At 42.5% G+C, this 24,012-nt stretch overlaps 2 protein-coding genes across 2 annotated transcripts; both read left to right on the forward strand.

The window, feature by feature from the left end:
• The first annotated feature begins 614 nt into the window (after positions 1 to 614).
• Positions 615 to 13,341, forward strand: LOC134466997 (5-hydroxytryptamine receptor 3C-like). Its single transcript, XM_063220927.1, has 6 exons — positions 615 to 702; positions 9,393 to 9,553; positions 10,742 to 10,952; positions 11,790 to 11,969; positions 12,865 to 12,877; positions 13,248 to 13,341. Exons 1-6 carry the CDS (start codon positions 615 to 617, stop codon positions 13,339 to 13,341), a joined length of 747 nt encoding a protein of 248 aa, XP_063076997.1.
• Positions 13,342 to 20,446: 7,105 nt separating this feature from the next.
• On the forward strand, positions 20,447 to 21,589 carry LOC134466999 (interferon-inducible GTPase 5-like). Its single transcript, XM_063220928.1, is given in 1 exon segment — positions 20,447 to 21,589. A coding segment is annotated over 1 exon segment (1,143 nt).
• Positions 21,590 to 24,012: the final 2,423 nt, after the last annotated feature.

A 24,012-nucleotide genomic window follows, 5' to 3' on the forward strand; every position in this document is an offset into this window, starting at 1 on the left:
GCTACGTAAACATACAAGAGCCAAAGTAGTTCTAATTATTGTCCATGCTAGAAGTCCCTCCGTTCAATGAAGAATAAAAATGCAAAAGCTGAGTAGTTCACGGCAGCTACTAAAGGGGGTGAGGTAGCTGAGGTGGGGTGTAGTGGGTTATTGTCCTGTTTAAGACAAGTGCCCAAGGTAGTGCAGGTGCTTGCTCCAGGGGGTGGGGGTGGGGTGAAAAAGAGTCCCTACGCCCAGCTGCTATTAAATGTGTGAATGTGTGCGTGTTTGCGTGTGTGTGTGCGTGTGTGCGTGCGTGTGTTCGTGTGTGTGTGTATACTTATCAGCATAGAGACTGAAGCGGGCATGAAAGAGAATCCCAGCTGCTATTAAATGTGTGTGTGTGTGTGTGTGTGTGTGTGTGTGTGTGTGTGTGTGTGTGTGTGTGTGTGTGTGTGTGTGTGTGTGTGTGTGTGTGTGTGTGTGTGTGTGTGTGTGTGCGTGCGTGCGTGCGTGCGTGCGTGCGTGTGTGTGTGTGTTTACTGATCAGTATAGAGACTGAAGCGGCCATGAAAGAGAGTCCCTATGCCCAGCTGCTGAAGGGGGGCATAGTGTACACCACTGACAGCTACCGCATGACCACCTCCTGCAGGATGGACCTCTACAAGTTCCCCTTCGACACCCAGCGATGCACCATCACACTCATATCATTCATCTACCCCAGTACGTGTGTGTGTGTGTGTGTGTGTGTGTGTGTGTGTGTGTGTGTGTGTGTGTGTGTGTGTGTGTGTGTGTGTGTGTGTGTGTGTGTGTGTGTGTGTGTGAGAGTGTGTGTGCGCCGTGCCTGTGTGTGTGCCATCACACTCATATCATTCATCTACCCTAGTAAGCACAAGTTGCTTGTGTGTGTGTGTGTGTATGTCACTCCATGACTTTCAGCTGACTTTGTCTTGGGCCCTGCAAAAGCTGTCATGTGGCCTGTGTGCAGGCCCGGAGTGGGCCCTGTAATCAGGCCGGGATTTTAATTCACATCTAGGCCACTTTGATATGGAAAATCACTCACAATGCATTTTATTGGACTCATGTTAAAGTAGGGGCCTAGAGTATATTGTCAAGTTAACAGAAAACTTTAACTTTACAAAGTGTAGGCTAATTCAAATTGAAACAAATAGGCCTAGGCTATGACAACAAAAAAAGAAAAGCTATATTTGTATTTGAACATGAGTTATTTGACCAATCGTGCGTAAAGGAAGAGAGGAAATCCGCACACTGTTGCTGCTCACCGATTTATTATAACACAACGTTTCGACCTCAGGCGGTCTTCGTCAGGTGTATAGGTGTGTGTCAGCCCGTGAGTGACAGTTCTTATAGAAAAGGAAGGGGCGGGCATAGGGTCAGCTGATATGAAATAACAATGTTCCCAAAATGACACATTATCCCAAGGAATTGCATAATTACATTGTGAAAAGACAAGAGAATTACAAAATGAAAGACAATAATAATAAAACCCATACAGTGAATAAATATCTACACGTCACCAATACCTTAGATTGTTATTTGACCAATCAAACTGCATTTGCCATCACAAAAAAGTTCTCAACAACTTGCATGTATCTGTGGATGTGAGTGTGGTTTACTGTGGAGTCAGGCTCCATGTTCTGCTTGTCTGATGCTCCACATGCATGGTACTAATGTGCAATAGTCCCGTGGTGTTAGGCCCACATGTAGGCTGTCTTGTCCTTAGGCTACTTAAATCAGTCTTGTTCAGGGATGCAAAATGAATTTCAGATTCAATAACAATTGATATCCCCAATACATGTTTTTTCATTCTTATTAAATTGTATTTCTTTTAAAATAGGCTACCCATAATATGGCCATTTTAATGAATGCTACTTTTACAGTAATTACAGAAGGCCTATCCAAATCATTGCTTCCTTGTCAAGAACAGTTGACAAATACTGTTGACTTGGAGAAAAAAAAACAATGACGACACGCCTTTGATGCGCAAAGCTGTTCGATGTCGGGTTGCCTACAAAAGACCGATAGCAGCAAAAAGTCACCCTGCATTTGTAGCCTTGCTTGAGCGTATTCTTGGACTCACACAGAGCCGTGAAGTTAGTAACGCCCGCTGAGATATCATATCAATTTATCCCCCCTCTCACATTCTCGTCGCAACTGTCACATCACCAAACGTTTTATTCACATTTCATTTGCAAACATGCATGCCAAGATTGTCGTTGTCACCCTATTACTTGTGTTACTGGACTTCTTATTGAGCCTATTCACCTGCGCACTGCTGTCATGCTACTATATGTGGCCATTAGGATTCAAAACTTGTCGAGCTGATTGTGAGTGCGTCAAGTGACATCCAAGTTCCCTCCGACGTTTGAAAACTAACTATAGCTACTGCTATAAGAGACACGAAAGATTTTGAAGATGCCTGGGTGTCGGCTAGAGCCCTACACACAGTCTATATATTAGGGTACAAAATATGCTCATAATCAACCTCTCTATTATCAACAATGTTGAGTTTAGAACTTTTAGTTATCATACATCTGACAGCCAGCCAGCGCCACGTTTAGGTAGCAAAAAAAAACAAAAAAACCCGACAGCCAGCTGTAGATATGCCTCGGAAAAATAGGCTAAGATTTCATGTTTCAACTGATTTGCTTTGCAATTCGTATTTTTGATTGAAGCTTCCTAAATTAAGTTTTCAAATTCAGATTCACCTGCACCTCGAGAGATAGGCAAAGGGAGGGGCAGCATGCGCGTTGGGGGGGCACGCGCAGCTCTACATGGGAGGGAGGGGGGAGCAAGCATGCATGCGATGCGACCAGGGCAGAGACGCAAAATATGTCGAAGATGTCGTGGGAGTAGAGCGACTGCCCTGGCGGCCTGAGGTGAGCTGGAAACATAGCAGACTACACAGTATTACACTACATGACCACAATTAATGCCTCTTAAAGCCGATGTCGAGTTTAGGACTTTAATCTGACAGCCGGTGTGCCACGTTCAGATATTGGGGAAAAACGACAGCCAGCTAGCTTGCAGTCATTGTCAACGTTTTACATGGCTCAGGTTGTTTTGTGGAAGGCTAACTCAACTAAGAAATGTGCAGATGACATGTCGTTTTATCAAGCAAGAGAGAACTTAAGGGGGTAGGCTAGCTAAAGGAAGCTCATCTCTGCAGAGTTGGCTGCGAAAAAAAACAGAGAATCTTTTTCAGGATTGTAGTTTGATCTTGGTGAGACCGCTTGGAAAGTGCTTTTTCTTACACTGATATATTCTCCGACCCAAAGATACTGTTTCCACTGTCAATGTCCGTAGGCCTACTTGAAATAAATCCACTCCACATGATAGGCCTAACTGGCGTTTACTGTTCTTCTCAAGACATAGGCCTACAAAATGTGCATGAACTAACTAAAATATCTGTAATGAAAATAAAAGGTTATAAAGTATGCGAGAAGCTCGGGGCTTCAGAGCAACAGATAAGAACTGGTCGCTCCCACGCCACGGTTCTTTGCGATCTGAATGAAAGCCGGCTCGTCAATTCTTAAAGCGACAGTACACATTTTTAATATAGGCTACAAAAGACCCAACAAATGACCTAAACCTGTGAATTCTTATTGTTTTAGCTTTCCTATATAATATTCATCATTTTAATCATGGAATATGCATATTAACGAAATTTCAAATTCAAATGAAATGATCTTTTAACCATTTTTAAACTATTTCTATTTATTATAACTTAAAGTCTACTTTGGCTGCTACAAGGATTATAAAGATGACAGTGGGTTAATTGATTAAGCATCTTCATATTTAGCCTATTAATTTACTCATCATTTCATTTCATTTAAGATGAGGATGACTCACAGACCTCTGCACATAGGGCAGGTAGGCATAAGACTGATCATCTCTGTGACTGATAAGTTACAGGTTTAAAAACTATCAAGGCTTTTTCTCATAATTTCATTTAATTTAGGGGCAGCCACATACCACACATGAGGAAATGTGGATCAGGAGACATTTAGGGCAGGTGGGCATAAGGCTGATCATCTCTGATATGATTAATAGGTAGGCCTACATGTTTAAAAACTAGCATGTTATATCATATGGTACGCATTCAAGATACTATACAATAAAATAATATTAATAATTATGACAATAATATACTACTTCTCAGAGGTGTGACCAAGTCACTAATGTGCAAGTCACAAGTAAGTCTCGAGTCTTTCCACTCAAGTCCGAGTCAAGTCACAAGTCAAGACACATCTGACCAAGTCAAGTCCAAGTCCAAGTCGTACCCCAGCCAAGTCAAGTCCAAGTCCAAGTCTCATTTTTTTTCAAGTCCTTAACAAGTCACAAAGGGATTTTCTATTTGCAATCACAATTTCGATCATAAATGCATTAGTATAATAATGAGACCTGAGTAAAAAGATGACAATTACTAAAACAGTTGCTGAGAAATCAGTCTAAACCAAACTACTGCTTGTGCTGTGTATGTAAAATGACATTTAATTTCATATTTTTTTTTCACATAAAAATACATTTCATATGAATTTGTACTTAAACAAAGGAGCAACCGTATGCCAAATATTTACTGTCCAGTGGGAAAATAGTCCTGTTTGCAAGAATGTGTGTGTATGTGTGTGTGTCCGTTCCATCATCTGATGGCATAAACCTATCCCACTACTCCACCCTGGTCTTGGTGGTGGGCCGGTCATATCTAGTCAAGGTTGTAAGTTACACAGACTCTAGCATCATAACGCTAAGGACAGGACTATGGTTAACTTTTTCACTAGGAGCACAGGCAGGGCCGCTGACAGCTTTGGCTGGAAGGTTTTGTCAAGACATTAGGGGGGCATATTACACTTCCGACCTGAAAACGCGGAAAACACACTTTCAGCGTACTTTGTTTGAGTTTACCCACAAAGGCCAAGGGTGAAAGTAGTAGCCTATTCATGTCTTACAGGTGCTACCCACCCTCCCCACTCTCTTTACTGTAGTGTAACACTCGACTAATGTAAACATTTTGGTTTGGCTTTAAAAGACGCCATTTTCCCTAAGGTACCATATTAAGCTCACCATTCTCATCAAGATATGACATACAGCAGGGGTAATCAATTTCTTTTTAAAAAAAATTGAGCCCAGTGTGTGTGTGTGTGTGTGTGTGTGTGTGTGTGTGTGTGTGTGTGTGTGTGTGTGTGTGTGTGTGTGTGTGTGTGTGTGTGTGTGTGGGGGGGTGGGGCTACACATGTGAGACAGGATGATGAGTTAACAGCACAGCTCAGCAGGCAGCCCTGTCTCGGCTGGTCCATGATGTTCACTTCATCCCATTATCTGTGAACCAAAAGCTGAGCATCGACCCACCAATGAGCACATGCATGGTGCAGCACTAGGCTATAGTCTGCTGTAGGCTACGTGCCAACAGTATTTAGCCTAGTAGACACTTGTCCATATGGGCTAAGAGATGGGGACAAAGTAGGCCTAGTTAGTTGGATTAAATTCCTGGTAAAGTAATGATGAATTTCCTGAATTTCCCCCTGGGGATCAATAAAGTTACTCTACTACTCTACTCTACTCTACTCTACTCTACTATTGTTGAAGCTGATATATATATTGTTGAAGCTATGTTGATATCGGCATTGTCGCTTTCTCCCTCACATTCTCGCCGCAATGGCCCACCACCAACCATTTTTACTGCGTCACAGTCCAAGTTAACTAGAACTTCGTTTGCAGTCATTAATCCACGTCTTGTTAATTATATTAGGCTACTAGACTATTCGCCAGCACGCTGTCAATTAAACATGGCGTTAGCGCTGCAGAATGTCAGTTATGGCAACGAGGCAACCTTGTTCTGCGCTTCTACAGTGTAGGAAGAAGGAAGGTGTGTAATGCCCTATCCAACATTTCGCTCTCATTTTCCCGAACGAATATGCGTTTCGCGCCATGCTCTCGTCTCCCTGTTCTCCCCAATCGCCCTCTCCTCCCCCACAAAGGCACTTGTATGCTGTTCATGCCTCTTCAAAAGGAAGTTCACCGTCCAGGTCATAGATTGTAGCCAAACAAAGTTCTGCTTCTATGTTTCCTATTTTTTGTTAATTTGGAAAACAGGGTTACATCCCAGTTCTCCAGTGCTGGCGTCGTGTAGCTCTAACGTGTCATTTCCAAGCAGCGGTAATTGCGACTCCAAACTCCCCCAACATACCAAACAAAGCATGTAGTTCGAACTGTGAGAAACATAAGATAAAGCGGTGTCGACAGATACAAGGTTCGCGCGCGCAAGGATTGGGCTGGGAGCAGTACGCGAGAGGGAACATGCTTTTTATCCGAGCCGACCCATGCCCATGTCTTGCGCTGCTCAGCAGTAGCTTGCAACCTCTACCTCGCATTACATTTAAACTTCACGATAGGCTGCATTAAAGATTGCGTTTCAACTGATGTGGCTGACATGATAGTGTGTCAAGGCTGAGTTTTAAAACTTCCAAGGAACAGGTATGGCATTATCTTACCATTTGACACATGGGACACTGCTATTCTGCTTTCAGCTGGCTGAGGCGGTATTCCAGGAATCAAAGCCCTGATGTCCTTAGAAATGTTTCGATTCAAGTCATCGAACAACAAGCAGTGAGGTTCGGGCGCATAACTTATTTATAGCCCTCAAGCGCAAGCTTCGCGGGAAGCAATGTTGCTTGCGCTTAGTTTTTTCCAATAGCAAGTATTCCTCATCTCGCGCCTTGACCAATTATTTGACAATTGTGGTCGTTTGTCTTGTCTCTTTGCAGGACTGACATGAATAGGCTATAGGCTAAATTATTTCCCTTTGGAACCATTCACCCAGCATCTAAAGTAGGCAACCGGTGGAGCTCTTTTGATGGATGCAAGACCAAGTGTTCTCTGCTCACCTATTTTCGATTGCATGCTGGAAGACTAAGACATGTATAAACGTGTCTTTTTGTATTGATTCCAACACTCAACCGATGGTGGCTGGTCAATGCAAAGAATGTTACCGAGAGGTTATCTTTCTAGACTGAGAAGCGCGAGCACAACATGCATTTTCAGCGCGTGGAGTTGTGGTGGTGAAATAGCCCTGGGATATCAAGCCATAGCCTACGGACACATCCTGGGTTGGGGGAAACTTAAAAGCAGGCCATATTCGTAACGTTTACCTCGCCACATATCCATCATAACGTGTTTTTTCCGCGATGGTGGAAATTATTCGCAAGGCTGCACTCACTTTGAAGTGACTGACTCGCAAGCATAGTGTGTGGGAGCGGAACATAGGCTACTGTAACAGCCTTCGGGGGCTGAAGGCAAGCGCATTCATAAAGGACAGGGAAAGCAAAACGGATAGGCGTCCTCTTTTATAAAACAACAAGATTAAGTCCTGTGGTTCGGTTATGTCAGCAGTGTGTGCTTTTTTATTTCAACTGCTTAAATAGCCTAATGTTCAACAATCAATGTCCATCACCATTTAGCTAAAATATTTCTAACAGCTTGGTTCTCACTGAATTTATGTCGTAAGCGAGGGGCGAGAGAGCGAGAGCTTCACGTGTGTAGCCTACAGACGCGTGTTGCACATCACAGCGCCCCACCACACACACTTCCTACAACATTGATAGAAAATATTTGTTGATCACAGTGCAAACTTCCATAGCCTACCCTATTAAGAATGCAAAATGAGTTGGGGCTGAGAGGGAGATAAATTAACTTCCGCGATGGTTTAAAATGTAGGCTATGTTTGCTCTGGAGACTCGCAAATGGTATTTCACTGTTGCCGCTGGTCGCCTCGTCCAGGCCAGCCGCGTCCGGCCGCATCTGGCCGCCAATGGCATAGCACCGCTTAGGACAATGACGTGATTCAAACAAAGAATGTGGGCGGGCTGTTGCATTCTGAAAACAAGGGTTGGACGTGGACTTTTTTTTTAGACCCAACATGGCAAGTCACGCCAAGTCATTGAAAGTTACAACTGTCAAGTCCAAGTCGAGTCCCGAGTCAAAGGCGTGCAAGTCGAGTCGAGTCGCAAGTCCTTTCTGATTTTGAAATTTCAAGTCGCAAGTCTTCACACCGCTGACTCGAGTCAGACTCGAGTCCAAGTCACTGGACTCGAGTCCACATGTCTGCTACTTCTACTACTACTACTAAAAATAATAATACCCATGGTGCAGTTTCCTAAAAAATTCTGAAGGCCGCTCATTGTTGATAGGTTTTTTTTTGTGTTTTTTTTTTGGGGGGGGGGGTTGCCCTTTCTTCAGGTTAGAGCAACTGCCCTTTGAAATTCCTGTGCACGTCCCTGCTCTTTCCCCTTTTAATCGCTCGTTTGCTTTTCTTCAATAATACAAATCGGGTTAAGCACACGCCACGGCGGTTCTCCAGTGCTCGCGCCATGTCTGGGCTCTCAAGTCGCTTCCAAATAACGCCAATTGCCACGAACTTAAAATATTATTTTAAGAAAGTAAAGATGAGTTGAATTATACCCCATACACTGTCCTGTTCCTATAGGCTACGTTTCTGACTCCTCATCGCCGACTTCTGTTGTGGTTGAGGTAGTAGAAAGGGATGTATTTAATTTGACTATTATTAAGCTACACGCAGATTTCAAGTGCACCTTTCTTCGCGCATTTCGCCGCGCCTCCCCATGGACTCTTTGGCGCCTAGATGGTTGCACCTTAATAATCTGCTGTGGTGCTGCCGGTGGCTGCGCTGTCATAGTGAATATTTATGCAGACTACAAGTGACCATTGCATTTAGATGTGAGTGTATGTTTGTGTGTATCAAGATTGATGCAGCACAGTATGTATGCATTTTACAGCAAGACCATCCTGGGACTGCTGTTAGGGATGCCTATATGGGGTAAGAGCTTTTTATTGTGTGTGTGTGTGTGTGTGTGTGTGTGTGTGTGTGTGTGTGTGTGTGTGTGTGTGTGTGTGTGTGATTAATTAATGCACGTTAAAAAATGAGTCCGGGAGAAGCGTACTGAAATTAAGCACCTGCATTTTATTTTCCGTTCCAACTGTCCACCACGTGGACTCTTTGTTTACATTTCAATTTTTTATTATTATCATTATTATTCCCATAGTTAGGAAATGGATCGCTCTCAGTTTTTCTTCAGTTTTTCTCCCAAAAACATCCAAAAGGTTATACAACATCAGCAGACAACTAGCAAACAGCGGTACCTTTTGGGAAAATATTTGGTGTAGGCCTATGTTACATTCTTAAAAAATGTCAACAAATGCTGCCCCCATTAGAATAGCTCATATCTCGGAAAGGGCTGAGCCGAAAAATGTGGCATCACCAGGTACTGACAAGTCAAGGGTAGCGTGAGCAATGCAACAGCATATTGAAATTGACTGAACTGGTCATTTAATCCAAATTTCCGCTAGTGAACTAATGAATGTCTGTTGGTGTCCAGTTGAGGAGCTGAGGCTGATGTCGCCCTACAACTCCTCCACGGTGACGGAGAACTCCCGCAAGATGTTCCAGTCCATGGGGGAGTGGGAGCTGATCAACGTGGACATCAGCAGTGTCAACCTCACCATCGGACGCTTCGTCTGGGATCGGCTGATCTACACGGTACAATAAAACACACATTCTCTCTCTCGCCCTCTCTCTCTCCCTCACACACACACACACACACACACACACACACACACACACACACACACACACACACACACACACACACACACACACACACACACACACACACACACACACACACACACACACACACACACACACACACACACACACACACACACACCAGTGGTGTAGTCTACGTAGAATGCATACTGAAATCCCTGAAATTTAGAAGTGGGTATACCCACTTCTAAATTTCAGAGATTTCAGGGATTTCAGTATACCACCTTAAAATTGATTGATCCATTGTTTTGAATAGCACAAACATATACAGTATACCCACTTTAAAAAATGCTCAAATATACAGTATACCCACGATAAAAAAGTAGACTACACCACTGACACACACACACACAGGACCGCTGCTAAGGTTTTGGATGCCCTAAGCATAAATGGTCAGGACTCCCAGGATCTCCAGTTGAGTAATGTAATAATACACATTTTTTTTTTTTTTTTAGGAGAATACATATATATATTTTGTAATGTAATTTAATATTTTAGGAGGCCTCAGTTTTGGGGGACAAAGTGGTTGAGGCCCTAAGAGCTCTGCATACTCTGCTTATGCCTAGCGATGGCCCTGATCACACACAGAGACTACGCACTGAATGTGTACCCCTAAGATCAGTATGGGCAGGGCAGGGAATAACGGAAATGAGGGAGAGAGGGAGCAATAAAGCGACAGAGACTGTACTTGTGAACAACTTTATACAGTAGTTTATCCAGGGCTCTAAATTAACAGCAGCTTACCGACCAAACGCTGGTGGAATTTCAGTTTGGCTGGTAGCAAAGAAAACTAGCCACTTTGACCCTTTGGTGACTATACGTTTGGCTTGTAAAATTAGCATTTTCTAGTCATTTTGGCTGGTGATGAAAAAAGTTAATTTAGAGCCCTCCGTGGAGATAACAATTAAGTTTACCCGCTGACGTTCAAACGTTTGGGGGACTGTTCTTCATTCACCATCCCTGATTGCAAATGAGAAAATGACATTAGAATTGTGCTTTTGCAAGATATTGAAATACACGTCTGTCGTCAGTGAGGTCATTGTGAGGCCACAAGCATGCTAGGGAGGACGGGAGTGTAGATTATATTAGAATGCACCCTAAATGTGTCGCCAACCCCAGGTCAGCATGGGCAGGAGGCCCCTCCTCTACGTGGTGAACTTCCTGCTCCCCGTGCTCTACTTCCTGCTGCTAGACTTGGCCTCCTTCTTCATCAGCGAGCGCGGCGGCGAGAAGCTGAGCTTCAAGGTCACCGTGCTGCTGGCCATCTCCGTGTTGCTGCTCATCCTGCACGACATGCTGCCCTCCACTGACCAGCACATCCCCCTGATTGGTCAGTCCCCCTGTCACTCACTGTCAACACTAAACCTGATTGGTCAGTCCATCTGTCAGTCATCATGAACTATCCATTGGTTAATTTGGTTGGTTTGCCATCATCACCATGAACGCCCCTTCCTCATTGCTGCTTAATATGCTTGTTCATAAGGGTTGGAGCAGGCGTCACCCAACAGTTTTTTTCTTCCTTTTAACGGTGATGACCAAAATATTCACTGAAAAACCTTTTTTTCATTTTTCTGCTTAATCTGCTTGGCAATGGGCAATGGGCACATGTCCCTGTTGCATAAAAGGCCCACAAAACATTTAAAAGTAAGAATTATAGGGGACGCTGTGGCGCAGCATGGCCACAGGGGTCATTTCCCGGCCCTCCCCCGTCTCTCTCTCCCAATCATTTCCTGTCTGCTCTTCACTGTCCTGTAATAATAAAGGCCGGAAGGCACCAGAAAATACTTTTGAATTTTGGCCTAGCTTGTGTCTTGTACACCTCTGTGAAAATGTAGCAGCAATGTTCAACTCCTGACGGATCGGGACTCTGTTCCATCAAACACACCCACCATTGTACATTTGTGAACGCATGTGTGTGATCACAAGGTAATTGGGAGAATGTGATTGACTATGTGCGCTGTGCACATCTGTCTGTGTGTGGTGTGTAGTGCGTTTGTAATATAGTGTGTGTATGTGATCAATAATGTGACAAATAATCATTGTATCCTTGTATGCTGCAGCTGTGTAATGTGTGTGTGTGTGTGTGTGTGTGTGTGTGTGTGTGTGTGTGTGTGTGTGTGTGTGTGTGTGTGTGTGTGTGTGTGTGTGTGTGTCTGTTCTCCTCAAGGGATCTACTGTCTGGGGATCTTCTCGTTTGTGGCGCTGAGTCTGCTGGAGACCATCTTTGTCAGTTTCCTCCTGAGGACGGGATCTCGGAGGGCCAGGACAGCCACGAACCCTGCTGTGACCTCAGCTTTGACCTCAGTAGTGACCTCCGCCCCAGAAGGGTCACCTGACAGCGAGCAAGGTGAGGTTCATAACAGACAGTATACAGCAGCCATAGGTCAGCGGTTAAGGGCATCAGACTTGTATTCCAAAGGTTGTCCGTTCAACTTACCAGGATGGCAGGGAGGGGAGTCATTTTACCAGTGCTCTCCCCTATCCTCCTTTATGTTTGAGGTACCCTGAGTATGGTATCATCCCACCACACTGCTCCCTTGGGGCGACAAAAACATGCATGAACTAGATGTGCCAAAGCTGCAGTGCCAGGGTCAAGCCTAGAGGGTAGCAGAGAAATTGGAATGGAGGAGAAGCTTCACTTTCATTGGTTCCCATTGTAGCCAGTAAGCTATTGCAGTACCCGATGGGTGCCCACTAGAGGGTGAACACGGGAAAATGAAAACCATGGAGGTATCATAAGACCTTTAGACAGTGAATAAGTCCCGCCCCCATTCATTGCAATGGGAAATATTAAGCATTTCACTTTCAGCATCCAAAATGGAGTTTCATGGAGCTCAATTCCGGTACCAGTTTACTCAGCCAATTACGTGCCACGTTACTGACTTACGTATGGTTGACCAGAGAGCTACATGGAAGATGGGCATTGGATGTTCAGAAATGGACGATAACGTTGTTCAGGGATGCGTATTGTCTTCTAGCCTGCCCAAACACAGACCTATATTAATCACATGCCCAACACTTAACTCGTGCATCTGCTGACAGCAATGGCGCACCCACCAATCATCATGAGCGAAGTGTTCCCGGATATGATGTGAATTTGTGAAAATGGCGACGAGGAAGTGCCTTGCTAATCAGCAAAGCTAACCAGCAAAATCCTGACCCCCCTGGCAAAAATCCCATTGACATCCATTCACTTGCCTGTGAACGCCAACTAGCTCCAGTTCCTCTTGTGTGCCCAATAGAGGGTAAATGCAGGCAAGTGAAAACCTCATTGACATCCATTCAATTGCTTGCGAGCGTCAACTACATTACAGAATCACCATTGAGTGAACACCCTCTGAGGGTAGTAAGTAAGTGTGGCAAGCCATGCCGTGACTGACCCTTGTGGTGTGCGTGTGTGTGTGTGTGTGTGTGTGTGTGTGTGTGTGTGTGTGTGTGTGTGTGTGTGTGTGTGTGTGTGTGTGTGTGTGTGTGTGTGTGTGTGTGTGCGTGTGTGTGTGTGTGCGTGCGTGCGTGTGTGTGTGCGTGTGTGTGTTTCAGGAGTGCACAAGGCCAAAGACACCTGGACTTGCGGACCGGAGTGTGTGTGTATGACCAGGCTGACGGAGGGTGTGTGTGTGACCAGGCTGGCCAGGGTCATCGATGTCATCTACTTCCTGTCCTACCTCGTCAGCGTCACCATTTTCCTGCTGTTGACGACGCTCAACTGGTTCTACTAGCGCTGAGTAAATGTGAGGCATACAATGTAAAGCACCCTGAGTGCTAGAAGGAGTGGAAAGGCCCTATATGAATGCAGTCGATTTACCATTCTATCACTCTCCTCCACATTTCTAAGACTGTATTCAAATTTAACGTTCCATGGCAGGGTGAAGGGCATGTTCTCTCAGTTTACTCTGAAATGTGGGAACATGGGGAGCCTATATTTATTCATAGGGCCTATATTTGAATAATTTCTTTAAAATGTGGGAACATGGAGCAGCACGAATAAGCTGTTGGGACCAATGGGCTGTGGGACCTTTGGGCTGTGGAAACATAGAGCTGACCCCCTCAAGCAGCTGTTGTGCTTAGGCTTGATGACTGGCTGGCAACTCACCCAGCTAATTGGGGCCTTCTTTATCTAAAAAAAAACCTGGTGCACTGAAATACTTTTAATTGGCTTTTGTGTTTTCATGTATTTTGTTTGCTGTGTTTCTTTTTTTTCCCAGTGTTTTCATTTTGTTTAACAATTTATTTGTTGGGATAGCCCCTTGAGATAAGATATCTCGTTTTCAAGGGGGTGTTTGCTGTAGTTACTTTTGGTTTGCAGTCCTTTTGTCATATGTGTTATATTTCATTGTTCTCCTCAGCGTATCTGTGTTTTGTTGTAAGGAACCTCCACCAGGGTGCAGGGCTGGCCCAAAATTGGGACAGGATGTGGGGCCTGTTAAATTGTACATATAAACAGATACAGTGCATTGACCTGGGACAACCACCAACTTGTTGTGTGGTTTCATACACATTGCATTAAACCAGTTCTTTGCCACAGATGTTACTTTCGGTAGAATATTTTAAACCACCTGGTGAAACAACATATTTCAGTGATCTGGGTCACATGCCAAACAATACCCGTCTTGTTATCACTTCAAAGACAACAGAGTTACTACTGTGTGTGTTCAAAGTCAAGTAAGTGTGACCAGAAATCAAATGATTTATTTTCTTATAATAGATGATGTGTTAAAAAATAGAAAGACCCTACAGTACCACTTTCAACGACAACAACAACAACAAAAATAATAGTAATAATAATAATTATTATAATAATAATAATTAGCATTGTGTGTCAATATGGCATCGCAAACAGCTTGGTACCCGTCAAATTCTGAAAGTAGACACTTTAAAGATACACAAAATGAGATGTCATAAAAATGCCTTTCCATCTAGACCAGTGTTTCTCAATGGGTGCGCCCGGCCCAGCCAGAGCTGTCAGCGGCCCTGATGCACAGTAGACATGGGGTGTCAACTTGTAAAAGTGTAAAGAAATCCTGCACACTGTCCATTCCACCAACAAACTTCAATACAACGTTTCGGTCATCCGACCTTCTTCTTTTTTACCTGAAGAAGGTCGGATGACTGAAACGTCGTATTAAAGTGTGTTTGTGGAATGGTCAGTGTGCGGGATTTCTTTACACTTCATTGACAACCCCACTGGGATAATATAAGTAGGTGCGTGGACCCAAAATAAGACACTAAGGTCAAGCACAGTGAGTTTTTTTTATTTTATTTTTGTCAGAGCAGAGTAGAGCAAAAATTGTACAGATAAACAGTGGATTGACCTGAGACAACCTCCAACTTGACGTCTGGTTTCACACATACTGCATTAAACCAGTTCTATAATTGCCACCATTGAGATATGTACTCTCAATGATTGCCACAGATGTTACTTTGGGTACATTTGAAACCACCTGGTAGAACAACATATTTCAGTAATCTGGGTCACATGCCAACCAATACCAGTCGCATCACTTCAAAGACAACATACCCAGACAGCAATTAGATTTGGGCCGGATCCTTTTTCGAGTCAACAGATCCGCATAGCAGTCAGAGTCATTTTACACCTCTAGGTCGGATCCGGGCCAGAGCCGTAAACCGGACGCGAATTAGTTCCGCGCTCGCGGACCCGCGGCGGTCCCGACGCTGATGCGCAATATGCTTGCTCCGTTCTGCAGGGTCCGCAGCGGACCCTGCGCTGATAAAGAATTCGGAAAATTGGTATTTGCACGGGGTACTACAAATGTCCCTGTCGTTGCAGACCTTGTATTATAAATATGGGAGTTAGACGTTTTACAGAATCTGTTATATTGTTTCAGAGGGGTTTTATTATTTAATATTGCCCAAGTTGAGGTCAATAAAGAGGCCATTAATTTATCCTCAACTTTTAGCCAGTGTAAAGAAGAGTGCATATGTGTAATGCTGGTATATTGTGAGCATTGTAGAATTAGTCTTGCTGCCTTGTTTTGCACTACCTGAAGTTTGGCTAGATGTGTTCTACACGCATTAGACCATATTATGTTACAATACTCCATCTGACTCAGAACCAAGGCACTTATTACACTTTTCATTCATTTTTGTATGATAGCATTCCTACATCTTCTAACCAATGCCAGGGCACAACTCATTTTATTCACTATTTTATCTATTTGATTTGACCATGTCAATCTACTGTCTAAAATTGTTTTGTTTCCTTTACTTGTTCAATAGGTATTTTGTTTATAGAGAGCTGAATCACTGGGTCATTTTTTAAAGAATAGTGCGATCCAAATAAAATGCTTTTCGTTTTAGCTATATTTAGGACAAGTTTGTTCTGTTTCACCCAAGCTTCCACTTTTTGTAACACATTATTTAATGCCATCTGACGTGTGATCATCTCCGATCTTGTATATATCAAATTTGATTATGAAATAAAACAACTGTTATTTTGAATTTTATTGACAAGTTTGTGCGATTTTCTTTCAAATATGTGTTTTGCACATGGAAATAATGTTGATCGGTGAGTCAAGCTGTAAAAAATAAAAATAGATTTTTTTTTATTTGTAATTAATAAAATAGTAATAAATAATAGTATTTTATTATGATTTATTAATACTATTATGTATTACTATTTTATTAATTACAAATAAAATATTTCTATTTTATAATAGTATTAATAATAGTATTACGGATCTGGGCCAGATATGGGCCAGATCCGGTCCAGACCAGGGCCAGATGAGCCCCAAGTGTGTATTACGGATCAGGGCCAGATCCATTCCAGAGCCATAATCTGGACCTGTTCCAAATCTGGCCCAGGTCCACCACTAACATCATCACACTTGGATTGGACCTGGGCCAGATCCATTCCTGATCCATAATCCGGACCTGTTCCAGCTCAGCGCCATTGTAAAATAAGAAACCGGGCCAGACCAGGATTGCAGACCTGGCCCAAATCTCTGCCAACATCTGGACAGGATCTGGGCCAAACCCATTTTGCTGTCTGGGTAGTTACTACTGTGTGTGTTCAGAGTCAAGTAAGTGTGACCAGAAATCATTGATGATTTATTTTCTTATAATAGATGGTATGCAAAGATTACAAAAAATTCTTACTCGTAACAACAACAACAACAATAATAGTATTATATATTGTAAAAATATGAATTATACTACTACTAATAATAGCCTAATAACAATTAGCATTGTGTGTCAATATGGACAACCTCCAACTTGTCGTCTGGTTTCATACACATTGCATTAAACCAGTTCTATAATTGCACCATTGAGATATGTACTCTCAATGATTGCCACAGACGTTACTTTGGGTACATTTGAAACAACCTGGTAGAACAACATTTAGCATTGTGTGTCAATATGGCATCGCAAACAGCGTGGTACCTGTCAAATTCTGAAAGTAGACACTTTAAAGATACACAAAATTAGATGTCATAAAAATGCCTTTCCATCTAGACCAGTGTTTCTCAATGGGGTCGGCCAGGACAGCCAAAGTTAACAGCGGCCCTGATGCACAGTAAACATGGGGTGTCAACTTATATACCTGCAGTTAGAATATTACAAATTACTCTAAAAGCAGAGTTAAAAGTCAGAGTCAAAGTTCTGAATGTGGCCAGAGTGTTTCAACTCCACAAACATCTGACAGTATAGTCAGTATAGACAGTAAAGTCCAAAGAGTGGCTTAATTCCCAACATAATAAATAACCAACATAACAATACTTGTAAAAAAAATAATAATAAAAAAAACACAGTGTATAATGATTGTTGTACAGTAGATGTGGAACACAAACCGTCTGTATGATATTGAGTGTAAATGTGTCATCTCCATTATGGCGAGAACATGTTGTTTTAGCCCTTGTTTATCTCTAGTGTCACTGATGCTGAACAAAGATAACATCTCCTTTTCGTGATGGTGACTACTGTTGAACAGCAGGTTTTTCCACCTGTGTGACTCGCTCTTGAACCCTGATTTCACCCTGTTCTTGACTTTTGCGTTCACTAGGCCTATATTATATTCAGTTGGCCTATGTCATTTTATTCTCTAGTACCATGTCCTGTCTCATTTCAGATATTAAAAAACTCATATACAGCAATTGCAAATCATCGTGTGATGATATTCAGCCATCAGGGGTGCTATCTGTAGTTTTACATTAGATCAAATCTTATTAGTCTGTCTCTTCAGAAGAGAAGCTCTGAGAGCGTGTGATTCACAATTAACATCAGATCAACACAACAGACAAGGCTTAAGGACCTCAAAGACAAAAAAAAAGAAACATACTAAATAAGGAAACGTGTAAAAAAAAAAAAAAAAAACCAACCAGTACGCACAAACTTCCATTTGGCCCTGACACACAGTCATCCAAATATAATGCAATCCATAGATATTGCACATACTCCTACCTTGAGATACTGTTCAGAGAATACTGAAAAAATGAAAATAAATAAATGCATTTATGTGCAGATAAAAACCCACATAAAATTACTGTAATTGCTGTAATACCTACCTAACCCCCACGCACAGCACACACAAATTATTTTACCCACTCTGTTTATGAGAGTTCAGCTTTCAATTGTACAGACAGACGGGTTCTGACCATGACCCCATGTCTAACAATTGATTCAATGGAAGCCCTTTGAAAAGCCATCATTATTTCCTTCTCAATGCCAAACACTCTCTATCTCCTCAGATAGGCGTTGGCTGATCTTGCACTTCAAAGTTCAACATGCTGGCCCTGTGTCAACTGGGAATCAAATACAACCCTGACAACGAGTATTTATGTGAAGACCTGCTCCACTGGCTCCCCGTTCAAATTTAACAAATCATGGCTACAGTATATGGACCTGAGGTCAAAAATGATTTCTGTTGTTTGGGAACATCTACTACCAGATTATTTATTTACACCACAACACAGCCCTACTGTATATCTCAGACGTATATATAGAGAGTCCAGTGTCAGTAGACTAAAAATGACTATGTTGTCTGAAAACTTGATTTTGTGATTGTTTGAGTGATGGTTTCTGCATTCATTTGCATATTACAGGAACAATAATGCAAAACTCACACAACCTTGTGGGACTCCTGTGTTGATTTTCAGTGTGTCAGAGAGGATAGAGTTAATCTTGACCTGTTGTGTTCTATCAGTGAGAAACGCATTGTACCATTTTATCCTTACAGGGCTGACATGCATTCATGAGAACTTCAAGAAATGAGGACCAATTGTGTTCAACGCAGAACTAAAATCCATAAAAAGAAGCCTGGCGTATGCCTTGGAGTTTTCAAGGTGCTTAAGTACTATAAGATCTGATGTGGTGCATAAAGCAGATCAGTGCTCCTTCTGTCTTTGTAAGCGAACTGATAGGGGTCAAGAAGATGTTGCAACTGCTCTTAACTGCCCCAGCATTATACGTTCCATTCCATTGACCATTCCATTCCACGATTCCATTCCATGATTCCATTACCTCTGATGTTAACGCAACTGGTCTGAAGCCATTCTCATTTGGACAAGTTTTCTTTGCTATTGGAATTATTATTGCTTTTTTCTATAGTCTTTCAGATCAAATATTTCTATCAGAATGTTTCACAGAAATGAAAGTTAATTTAGCAGAAATGTGCTTTACAGGGACTTTCCTGGCCTTGTGCACAATAATCAGATGGACAGATTGGAAATTCTCCATGACACACAGGATTCCAGTCATGATAGCTAAGGTGTGTGTGTGTGTGTGTGTGTGTGTGTGTGTGTGTGTGTGTGTGTGTGTGTGTGTGTGTGTGTGTGTGTGTGTGTGTGTGTGTGTGTGTGTGTGTGTGTGTGTGTGTGTGTGTGTGTGTGTGTGTGCACATGTGCATACGTGCGTGCGTGTATGTGTGTAAGTGTGTGTGTGTGTGTGTGTGTGTGTGTGTGTGTGTGTGTGTGTGCGTGCGTGCGTGCGTGCGTGCGTGTGTGTTGAGTTGAGATTACTTACATTTTGAACCACACCCACACTGTTTTAGTGATTCAAGGACTGATGAATATGCAACAGGCTATTGTTAAAAATGACACCCTCCATTTTGAAGCCTGTGTTTTGTATAAGTTTGCGATCCTCCCGGTCTGATATTTGTTACTCAGACTGACATTTACACTTAACTGAAGAGGACTGTTTGAGCTATTTTTCCAGACAGTAGTTCTTAGTGGAACACTACCTGGGTGAGTTTGAATACACTTTCATATTTTCTGAAGCTTTAACAAGTAAGTAGTTGGTAGTAAATGTCGATATGCATATTGTAGCTAGCCTATGTACTGTAGGCCTACGTATATAATGCCCATAGCTGCTCTTGCACACAAATACTGTTACTGAATAGGTAACATGATGTAACATCGTCTAGGGACATGCTTGCTGTGTGCCTTCAATTACGCATGCACGTGTGTGACTGAGTGCACATGCTTGCTTCAGGATGACCAGACCACTGTTCACTACACTGGAGGTTTCATGTAAGGGGCAGATAGCCAAGCATCAACCGCGACCTCAACATGGAAGGTCGGAAGATTCCCCCTCGTGGTTTGTCAATATGGCACTGTACAGAAGTGCATGCGCCTGTGTACCTTGTATCAGGTATTTTCCCATGTGCAAATGTGACATTAACAATGCATGGCCATGCGTTCGTGCACGAAATGTGCTATACAGCAAGCATGTCCCCATCCTTACAATAATGTTTTTGGTCAATAGAATTAATCAGCTAGTACACAACCATGGTGAATTGTATAAAATTTGATTTTGCTGTGGCTTCCATTAATAATTCTAAATTGAAAATAAACTTTGTCTTTGCAGATCATGGATGATGACAATCGTGCTTTACTAAGAGATTCTGGGCTACCAACAAGAGATCAGGCCATTGCCAGGGCCGAAGAAATAGTTAATGGATTAGATGACGTCGAGCTCAACATTGCTGTGACCGGGGAGAGTGGTGCAGGAAAATCCTCCTTTGTGAATGCAATTAGAGGTCTTAAAAGAGGGGAGGAAGGCTGGGCTCCTACTGGGTTCACAGAAACAACCATGGAGCTCAAGGAGTATCCCCACCCCAACATTCCCAATGTGAGGATCTGGGATTTGCCTGGCATAGGCAGCCCAAAGTTCAAAGCGAAGACCTACATGAAGGATGTGAAATTCGAAAGGTATGACTTTTTCATCATAGTGAACTCAAATAGATTCAAAGAGAATGATCTCAAGCTTGCTACTGAAATCAAGAAAAAGAAAAAGAACTTTTACTTTGTACGTTCCAAGATCGACTCTGACATGACCAATGAAGGGGTCAGTGAAAGGAGGGAAGAGGAAAAGGTACTGCGCAAAATACGAAAAGACTGTAAAGGCCATCTCAGCAGCCTTGGGCACCCTCCTGTCTTCCTCATCTCATCTTTGTATCTGAGCAAGTATGACTTTCCTACTCTGATCGAGACTCTGAAAGGAGATATTCCCGGTGAGAAAAAGGATGCACTCATGCTCAGTTTGCCTATGTACTCCATGCAGTGCCTTGATTAGAAGTACAGTGCTTTCAATAAAACCATCTGGGCACTGGCTGTTGTGTCTGCAGGAATAGGTGCAGCCCCTGTTCCAGGCCTCTCATTTGCCTGCGACACTGCCATGGTGATGTCCTTTCTCGGCAATGTCTATCGCTCTTTCGGCCTACATGACAAAGCCCTGGAAAAACTGTCAGAGCGAGTGGGCAAGAACCTACTGGAAGAGGTGAAAAAGTCTAAACTCATCCAGGAAGTTGGTGGTACTCGACTCAGGTCTACCATGCTGGGAAAAGCAGGGGCTGAAGCTGCCATTGAAACTCTTTCCTGTTTTCTTCCAGTTGCAGGCAACATTGGAGCAGCCGGAGTGTCCTTTGTCACCACACGAGCTGTGCTGAAAGAGGGTCTGGATGAACTGTACGGTGTTGCCAAAAAGGTGGTTGAAATGGCAAAACTGCAGTAGGAAGGAACTTATCTGGTGTTATCGATAAACATGATTGTAGTTTTTCTTTTAATGATCATTTCTTTTAACATGAAGTACAGTACGGTACTAACAATGACTTAAGAGTAACATTTGTTTGGATTTTTTTTATTTTTAAAAAAAATTAGTAATAGTATTCTCAATGTGATTAAGTGTCTGATTGTTGTCCTTGTCCAATGCCTGTGGAGCAAATGATCGACTGTTTCTGTTGTGAAGTTAATAATATACAAGTTTTATATAGCGCTTTACATGTCCAAGTTAAATCAAACAATCAATCACATCCAAAATCACTGTGCACTCCAAGCTCCTTTCCAAATGTATGCCTTTGCATGTGTATGGTTAACCTGAACTGAGAACATGACTTATAGACTTGTCTAAATAGATAAATGGCAATGTACCGGTATGTTTCTTCTGTAAATAGCCTACTATATGTGATTAACTGGCATTAAAAATGCTGTGTCTGAGAAAACAGGTGTGAAGGCAAGAGTCATATTTTTTGGTTTCAAAACATCAAGTGGCTCACTGATGCACTGATGGAGTAGTTACGAGCCTACAGAATGTTTAGAGGCGCTTCCTAGTTTGGTTGAGGTGCTTCTTGGATGGGGAAAATGCAGATTCACAAACAGAAGGAAATCCAAGGCACTATCTTTGACAAAAAAGTGGGAAAAAAAACATTTAATGGATTGTTCATATTAGAAATTTAAAAAGGGCATTACAATCAAGCCTTTTAAAAGAGAGCACCGTGCATTTCCTTCTGTCTGTTCAAAATAAGTCCACTGACTGGGTGGGACATGACATGACAAGGCCCATCACTGCTCCCCTCTGGTGACGAGTCCCAGTCAATGACAGATTATGTAATTAATACATACAGTAAAGGTATATTGCACTGCCTTCTAGTGGTGTGATTGTGTTTGAAGAAAACTATTGTAGATGTTTTAACATGCATTGGCCAGGCACAGTAAGTGCTGAATTTAGATTTTCAGTACAATGATTTGTGATAGGCCAAAATAAATTGAGATTATTTTCATAGCCATGTTCTTCCTAAACCAACACTTACATTGCTACAAAACTAGATTTCTTAGTCATTTTTGCAGATGAAATTACAGTAGGCTATATTTCCATGACATTATGCTGCAGTTGTGGAGAACATAACCACTCATCACAAACAAGAGAAGTCCCTTGAATCTGATTCATTACATTAGTCTTAGTTACCCATGGAGACTGCCTTTAAAGGGGTCATCCGGTGTGAAATGACTTCCATTGTGTTAAAACGTGATGATGAGCCCTAAGTTTTGCTACATACCTCATCTCCATAGGTCCCCTATATTCCGAAGTCCGAGCGCTAATCAGAATTCCAGGGCTAGGTGAAATTTAGCTTCTGCTGTGATAGACCGTCAACTGTTAAGCCATCGTTATAAATCTCTACTTTCCACCCATTTATGAGGCTCAATGTTGCTCAATACTGCAATATTCTGCAGAGTCGCGATGTTGTTTACATGTCATGTGGGCATATAGGTATGATGATGGCTATGTCACAGTGAGTTCCCAGCATCCAAAATCAGACAAAATATTATCCATCAATATTTACTTTCATTCTTAAGTCATAACAGATTTCCCATCAATCAAATCAAATTGCACCACACCAGAGACAGCTACATTCCATCACAGTCATATGTTTATATTCAAATGAATATTTATATTCATTTGATCATTATCTTTCCAAAGGGCATGCTTCAATTACAAAAATGTTGTTATTGGACAGGGTTTGAGGGACCCCTAGTGGTCAATATGTACAGTACAGTAAGCACGGACACCCCATATGAAATAAGACGAGGTCCCAAGAATCATGTATGTTGATACCACAATCACACACACACACACACACACACACACACACACACACACAGCCTAGGCCAGTGCTTCCCAACCACTACTGTGCCGTGAGAGATCGTCAGGTGTGCCGTGGAATTTTTTTTGGGTGAATTCATCGTTATTATCAGCAAATAATGACTGTGTAGTAGCCTAGTGTCTGTTGACTGGCGTCCTAAGCATGAAATAATTCCTTATCACTAGGTGGCAGCAGGTAGTGAATTGCATTGATGTATCTTCAGTAGCCCTAACAAAAAATGTCCATCATCTGCTAGTCAAAACAATACTCCTGACGTGACAGATAGTTCACTTTGCTAGCGCTGTTTCTTCATTAATTAGGTCAGAAAACCAAAATCCTACCCTGAAACGGATTTGTGTTTTGCTTACAACCTTACTGAAAAGTTAAAAGAGTGAGGTGGTGGCATGATTGAGCACACAACATAGTTTGTTGGTCGTCGTGCTTTCTAGTTGAGTGTGAGGATGCAGAGACCCTTGAAGCCAGACTATCCAACTGCTGGTGCAACCGTATCTCACTC

This window comes from Engraulis encrasicolus, chromosome 17 (assembly GCF_034702125.1).
Source record: "Engraulis encrasicolus isolate BLACKSEA-1 chromosome 17, IST_EnEncr_1.0, whole genome shotgun sequence".
NCBI classification, from domain to species: domain Eukaryota; kingdom Metazoa; phylum Chordata; class Actinopteri; order Clupeiformes; family Engraulidae; genus Engraulis; species Engraulis encrasicolus.

What these genes read in the sequence shown, in the direction of transcription:
- LOC134466997 (XM_063220927.1), top strand. Translation starts at nt 615, where the DNA reads ATGACCACCTCCTGCAGGATGGACCTCTACAAGTTCCCCTTCGACACC. An exon ending in CATATCATTCATCTACCCCA is followed by an intron (nt 703 to 9,392) that starts GTACGTGTGTGT and finishes GTTGGTGTCCAG; the next exon opens with TTGAGGAGCTGAGGCTGATG. An exon ending in GGGATCGGCTGATCTACACG is followed by an intron (nt 9,554 to 10,741) that starts GTACAATAAAAC and finishes CGCCAACCCCAG; the next exon opens with GTCAGCATGGGCAGGAGGCC.